Genomic DNA, 7,500 nt, shown 5'->3' with positions numbered 1-7,500 from the left:
AAAGGAGAAAATTATATGTTCTGTAGTATATATGAGAGAATCTGGCAAAACATTAAAAAAACTTCATATCAACTTATTGATCTGCCCACCATGCACACACTTGATATTAAAAATAAACCTCCAAGGAAGGACTTTTATTGGCTCAGGTCAAACAACCAATTATTAACAATTGCTAAACCAGAGAGTCAGAGTCATGAAAAAAGTTGGGGGATGAAAAAGGGAAAGCAGTTGTCTAGGAATGAAAAAAGAAAGCAATTCTCCAAAAGGCGGGATGGGGTTAGTGGCCATGCATGGCCACTGGAAGAAATCAGTGGGAGGAAAAAACACAAAAAAAGTGAAAGACAGAGAGAGGAGAGAGAGAAAAGAAACATTATATATATATATATGTATATATATATATAAACAGATAATGTTTAAGTCACTGCCAAGGTCAGAAGGTATAGCCACCTCCTCTACTTCCTTCAAATGCTATTTCATTATCAATATTTCAAATCCCCCAATACTAGAGTACTTTAAAATTTTTAAATCATTGACTGCATTTAGTTCTGTTTAAAGAAAGACATAATTAAGAAGAAGATGGAAATTATATAATTTTAATTGTTTGTCCAGAGCACTATTGAAACAAACTGCTTATCAGGTTTTGTTGTTATTCCAGTAGTAAATATTTTGACTAGTTAATACACCAAAATGCTGTGTTCAAGTTGGCACTAACAAATGTAATTTATTTAGGCAAACTGGCAATAACTCATCAAACTTAAAAAATAACTCCAAGGGAGAAAAAAAAACCCTGGGTTTACTTTGGCAGTTGAGATCTACTAGTCATGAATAAGATGATGTCCTAAAAGCTATTCATTTACTTAGAATTAGGTAATGTAATTGTAAAAGGTGGATAGAGCATTGGAAATTTAGCTTTTCACTTTGTTTTAGATCTTTTTCCACCAATATTATTTGGTCTGTGAAATTAAACTCTTCTTGAAGAAGTAATTAGAAAAAGTGCACATCAATGATAATAATTGAGGATTGACTGGTTGATCTCAGAAGAGAACAAAAACTCAAAAGAAATTTCATAAGGTTTTAAATTTGGCAAGAGGACTGCAATATCTCTGATAATTAGACTTTCAACACATTTGGATTTGCTAATTGGATCTAAGTTCTAATTAGACTTTTATGTAACTAAAAATGACACATCATTGTTTGAATTTAATGTGCTTTTACAGTTGAAACCAACAATTAGCAGCTTTTTCCAAATTATTTTAATACGGAAAAAGCTGGCTTTTTGCTTACATGTGACAACCCCTTCTCTTAAGATATATTGTATACATTTTAGTTTTCTTAATTAAGCACCTTTTGAGGAGCTTAAAAAGAAACATGAGTTTTAATAGGAAGCACCTTGTTTATTTGTGAGGAAGACTTGCCGGTATATTGATGACTTCAGAAGCTTCAAACAAAATGCAATACAAGCAAATAATACAGTCTTTAACAGGAAGCAGCGCGAATAACCAGGTGCCCCATAAGCCATTCAACTGATCAAAATAGTCTCTGAATATGACTAACGTTCTATTACATTTTTAAAGCATGCAAATATGGAATAAGTTCCCAAATGAGAAGGCCCATGGGACTGGCATCAGGATTAATGATATATCTTCCCAAGATGTGTGTTGCAACAATCTCTGCAGCTTCGCTTCTTGAGCAGTTACCTGCTAATTCAAATCACAACATCTCTCTTTCCTCCTTATTTTTGAATTGAGAGTCATCCATTTTTATCCCGTTGGAATTTATATGCAGTAATTTTTAAACTGGTAGCCCTCAGATTTGGATGTTACAAGAGATAACAACTACATGAGAATATAAAATTATACCAGTACTTTGGAGAGCAAAGAGCAGTAAATCATTGCAAGACTTTAAGGGAAAGACTGCTGCCAAAATCTCCCATGTAGATTGATAGCACTGACGAAAAAGGCAAATTACATTGTTTTATGTACTGTGGATATTTGAAAACAACAAAGCCTTATACATGTTTTATTTTCCTCAAATAAAAACTGTGACCCCTCTAACCACATTAAAAACCAGCTTTTTCCCCAATAAAAGCAATGTAAGATCTAATTAAAACCATTTAAACTGTAAGAAAATCTAACTTGTGCAGTAATTGATATATTAGAGCAGGCATTATGCTAGAATTATATGTGCTATTATTTTTCTAATTAGTGTATTACTGAAGCTGAATTATTGATGTATTTATAACTCCTCATTAAGTCAAATGTCTTCAGTGAATCCCCTAAAGCCCACTGGATACTGTCATATGCCATATGATATTTAAAAGCAGGAAATAGCATTTTTGATTGCTTCATTTGCTATTAAAAAGGAAAAACTGCACAAGACACTTTCTGTTATGTTATTCCAAGATTTATCCTGCAGTTCTCTGAAAGGTCTATATATAGGTGATTGGACTGTTCCTTAGGCAGAAAAGTGACCAAGCTATTTTATCTTTCAGCTTGGGTGCTGGAATCCTGTCACAGGGCTGAATGGGTCCCTGACTGACAAGAAACTGGAGAATAACATGCGTGGAGTGGTTCTACGCGTGGTGACTGTTCTGGTAAGTCTGATCTCAGCCTTGTGGTTTTGGCTTCTAGGAGATTATTTTATCCTTCATTTCTTTGTTTTATTAACTGATATCACAATATTAAAAGAGCTTTTAACAAATCCTAACTATGCATTGTATGGTACTTGTAATTATCATATTTTCCAGCCTTCAATTTATGTGTGTCAGAATCAGGCTTTTACATACTTTTTCTTTAATTATAGTACTAATTTCACAACTTTCTTAGACAGCTTAGACCAGATTTCTATCCTTCTATAGTTTTCTATACATGACAAGATGGAGTTCTCTCTCAGGCATCCTCTCACTGAAATCCGATGGTCTATGTAAGTGAAGATAACCCTGCCAAACAAGGGTGGATATGATCAAATACAGTACATTCAGTAACACTGGAACATTAGCAGACTAAGACAGTACTTTCCTGGGAAGGACCTGCTTCAAAGTGAAGCTCATCCTATTGTTTAGTAATTATTTATTGAGTATCAACTGTATTTAAGCTCAGTACTAATCCCTGGTGACACTAATAATTAAAATGGACAGATATGATTCTGTTGTTTTGAGTTTGTCATCCAGTGATTCTGTGGCTATTACATGGGATTATACATGTGAAACATTTATTATAATTCCATTTGGTAGAAAAAGCAATAAGTGGTAACTGTTATAATTATTCTATATATTATTATTTTCTCACATGATATATAAATAAAATGTTAATAGAAATAGTCTTCAATAGCAAAATACTCAAATTGGTGCTGTCTAAATAGCCATAGGGGATGAAGACATGCATTCTCCCTGCCTATCTCAATGTGTTTAACCTCATGCTTCTTTATAATACATTTCAAAACCAAATAAACCATAGTTATTAACTTCAGTTTTTTTAAAAAAACCCACTTGTTTTTAAATTTTAACAATTCTTTCTTATAGGCTAAAAAAATTACAGAATTCGTAAACAAGAGAAGTGGTCTTTTTTGATGTGTTGATGCTAATTGAATGTTTATCAGGATTTATAGCAGCAATGACTGCCCTCTGTACATTGTTTAATACAAATTAAACAGACAACATAATTTCATTGTCTATAAGAAGGATCTGTGATACTCTCTATTAAAAGAAATTTAGACAATGAGTCTATCTTCCCTTTTGGTGCCTATAATTTATTTTTAGCTATTGTTTTAACAAGATTTTCATTGTTTGGCAAATAATTATATTATGAGTACTTGAAAACTTAATTGTGCAGGTGCTTCTGTGCATACTCAAAAGTGTAGATATGCATTTTCACTGATGTGCTAGTATTTTTTTGGAGGTATTTAAAGTATAATAAACTATAATAGTCTCTTCGCTAGTGATTAACATGGAAGCTCAGGTGAAAACCACAATAAAAGAAAATATATGTGCTTTGCTTTTGCCTTTGACATACATATTTTTAGGCAAGCTAGCCTTATTTAGTCATTAAATATGTATCTAGCACTTACTGTAGGATAGAGTTAATTGGTAATGGGTATAAGATGAATGACACATATACTTAATGTGCATATTTATGCCTCAACTTAGACTTTTGCTGGGAGGTGCATATATGTAATGAAATGGCTGAGATATATTTAATACTAACTATGTGCAGATACTCTACTGAGTTGTTTTCAGGTATGATCTTATTCAGTCCTCATATTATTTCCGACAAATAAAGAGTATTCTGATCCCAAGAATCTGGTTGAAGAAACTGAGACATACAGAGGTTGAAAAAAATGTGGACGATTATACAGATAGTAAGTAGCAGAGAGAATTGAGATTCAAATCCAAAAAGTCAGACTCCAGATCTCTTAACTTCTTCCTCCTTAACATTATGTTTACTCCCTCTATTCCTACTGTGATAAGTGTGAAAATTGCAGTAGCTATAGGATTTTCTTGAGAGGTAGAAATGCTTAACCCTGAATAAGATGAAAGTGAGTTTTACTGGGAAAGCTTCATAGAGCCAATTATTTTCAATTCATTTCTAGGCCAAGAAAAATGATTGCTGTTTTGTGCATGAAATGGTATTGCCTCACACAGTGTTGATACCTTCATGTGCCCTATTCTCACCTTTGTGACGTGTAAATGATCCGTTTTCTTCAAGCTTAGCCCTGCACTGACCCTCAATGTGCTTAGTGAGAGGAATATGGAAAGTCTGTTTCCCTAAAGTCTTCTGTGGTACAATATGGATTTATGAGTTGGGCGCCCAGTTGAGCAAAAGGTTGTTACACTTGTTAAACTTCCTCAGTGTACAGCCATTGTACTTAATAAATTTTCAGGCTTTCTGGTTCTTCCTGTAATTCCTATTTGAATGGAAAGCAGCCATGACTTTCTTATTTATTTCCTACAAGACCCTTTCCAGGTGTAGCTCCTACTTATATGACCTTGCAAGCTTCTTCCACCCAACACTGAGAATCACTCTTCCTAAGTCCATGCAGCGACTTTAAAATCATGATGTCAACTAAATCTGAAACTCAGAATTCTATATTGGACTTGATTGAATCACCTAAACGATAACCCCTAGTATTCCAAGTATTTACCACTAGCCATTTCCAAAGAGAGAAAGAGGAGGGAGGGATCATGTGTAAAGGCCGTGAGAGAAGGTATCTTAGCCTTTATTCCATTCTAACAAAAATCTAGTCCCAGTTATACAGAGACACACACACACACCGTCCCCACCCCCCCACAGATTTTTACTTCTTAGGAAAGTGATGTTATCAAAGACACACAGGTTAACAGAATTGATTTTTCTTGCTTAAGTTTTGAAACTCCCATTCCCATCACTACTAAAGATACTTCACACACTTGAAAAAAATAATCTAATATTTATCTTAAACTAAAGAATTCAGCACTATATTGTTTATGATGCCAGGGGCAAGTGAATGGGACTCAAATGGTTAAGTAAAGAGAATTAAATGAAGGGATTATTAACAAATAATATAAATAAAGTTGAATAAATCAACAAGGGCGTTGAAGTGTCAGGGCCTAGATGTGCAGCAACCCTAAAGACTGATGTGATGTGGGAGAGAGTCTAGCAAAGCTGGAGCCATGGAAGGGAGACCGCATCTTAGAAGTGGTGACCTTGGCTATGGGAAGAGGCTGGAGGAGAAGCACTCCAATCATGTTTAGGCAGCGAAGAAATGGAGAGGGGGGTGCTCTAAAGTCACTCCTCCTATCTTTCCATCTACTTCCTTCATTTCCAATTACAAATCCAACCAGAAGTCAGAGGGCAAGGGAGCCCAAGTAATGAAGACCATGGAGGTCTTCTTCCTAGGTCACAACACAGGGCCGTGAGGGACTTGAGGGCAAACAAGGAAAAACCATCTTCAGCATCTGTTGTTTGATCTGACCTGTTAAGAATTTTATGTGTGTTAACTAATTTAATTCTTACAAAAACTCTACAAGATATGTGCTAATTACATTTAAGGATAAAAACAGAGCTCCAAAGAATTAACTAAATTTCCATGTCCATAAAACTCAAGAGCCAGAGATGAGTTTCAAGCCCAAAGATCCTGATCCCAGTGGCTATGTCTTTAGCCTCTCTGACATTCTGTCTTTGGAATCAGAATAAATTCATGTTAAGTTTAATTTAAATGTAACTATTGAGATTACAGATGTTATTGAATTTGTAATTTAAAAACATTTTTTTTAAATGGCATCACATAAGGATAACTTTATTTTTAGCCATCACCAAAGCCATATAAGTTTCTTAGAAATGGCGGAAAAAAAAGAATGTGAATAAATCTCCCTCTGCCAAACTCAGTTTCCATATTTGGTCCACCGATCTCTACTGCTTACCAAGTGGACCAACTGTCTTAATATGAGGCCTTTATTAGGATTATTTTTTCCTTTTCATTTCATAAGTTGTACAACTATGGATAACCATAAGTGACCAATTATGCCATACAGTGTTTTCATGGTTATTCACAAAAGTTATTGGAAACATCACTGAGTTGTAAGTATCATCATAATAATTATGAATCCTTATGAAAATAAAATGGAAAGAAGTTGGTGACAAATGGAAGATTTAAGAAGCTATTCTGTTAGAAAAACTGCTAGATATCTGGAAAACATAAACTGGCATTTAGAAGGAGATCACTGATTAATAACTCTTATTTTCTTGATTTAGTTTTCTTAAAACAGACATATGGCATCTCTAATGAAACATAAACTCACTCATAAATTGATTTGAGAAGTATCTGTTGAGGGCCCTCTTCTAGTTGCTTGGGGTACATGCAAAACAGATAAAGATATTGACTTTGGGGAGTTTCATCCTAGCAGGACATCCAAAGCTCTAAGAATATTTTTGAAAAAATGCAATGCCTTTCTTCTGCATTGATATATAACACAATATTATTTTGCCTTAAACTACCATAAACATAATTGTATAACTTTGTATAAATATGATTGGAAATTTGTGTTAGAGCTGCGGTGGTGCTTTTTCTGTATTTTATAAATTCAAAAACATAGTTTTTCATATTTTAATATCTTTGAATCAGGATGCATCTTTTAATTGATGTCTTCCTGCAATTAAATTTTGTATTTTTTTTGTCTTTATTAGTGGTAGGTGAAACAATTGTGCATCTTACAATTGAAAACATTTTAGATTAAATAATATGTGGACAGTATCTTTACAAAATTAATTAAGTTAATGGATATTCCTGAAAATTTAAATTTAACAAAACTGGGCATGAAGCCATGGTAAAGAGACAGACTAAATAAAGAATACCTCCTAAAGGAAAGAAATAACAGTAAGAAATGAAGCCAATTTTTAAAAATAGGAGAATAACAACAGTGAAAAAAATTACTATCTGAGCTAAAGCTATCACTAGACCCATAGAAATATAAACATAGAAAATATACCAAAGTAGTTTATATTAAAACAACACCATACAAAGCAA

The 7,500-nt window shown here is 33.7% G+C and overlaps 1 protein-coding gene across 1 annotated transcript in view; it reads left to right on the top strand.

The window, feature by feature from the left end:
* The window catches only part of GRID2 (glutamate ionotropic receptor delta type subunit 2), a 1,630,498-nt gene that overhangs the window by 1,224,521 nt on the left and 398,477 nt on the right, over positions 1 to 7,500 (top strand). Inside the window, exon 9 of the mRNA XM_018049306.1 lies at positions 2,492 to 2,593. Within this exon, the coding sequence (XP_017904795.1) occupies positions 2,492 to 2,593 (102 nt within the window). The remainder of the gene's footprint in view (positions 1 to 2,491; positions 2,594 to 7,500) is intronic.

This window comes from Capra hircus, chromosome 6 (assembly GCF_001704415.2).
Source record: "Capra hircus breed San Clemente chromosome 6, ASM170441v1, whole genome shotgun sequence".
Lineage (NCBI taxonomy): Eukaryota > Metazoa > Chordata > Mammalia > Artiodactyla > Bovidae > Capra > Capra hircus.
The sequence above is the reverse complement of the archived record's forward strand: the minus strand, read 5'-3'. Positions and strand labels throughout refer to the sequence as shown.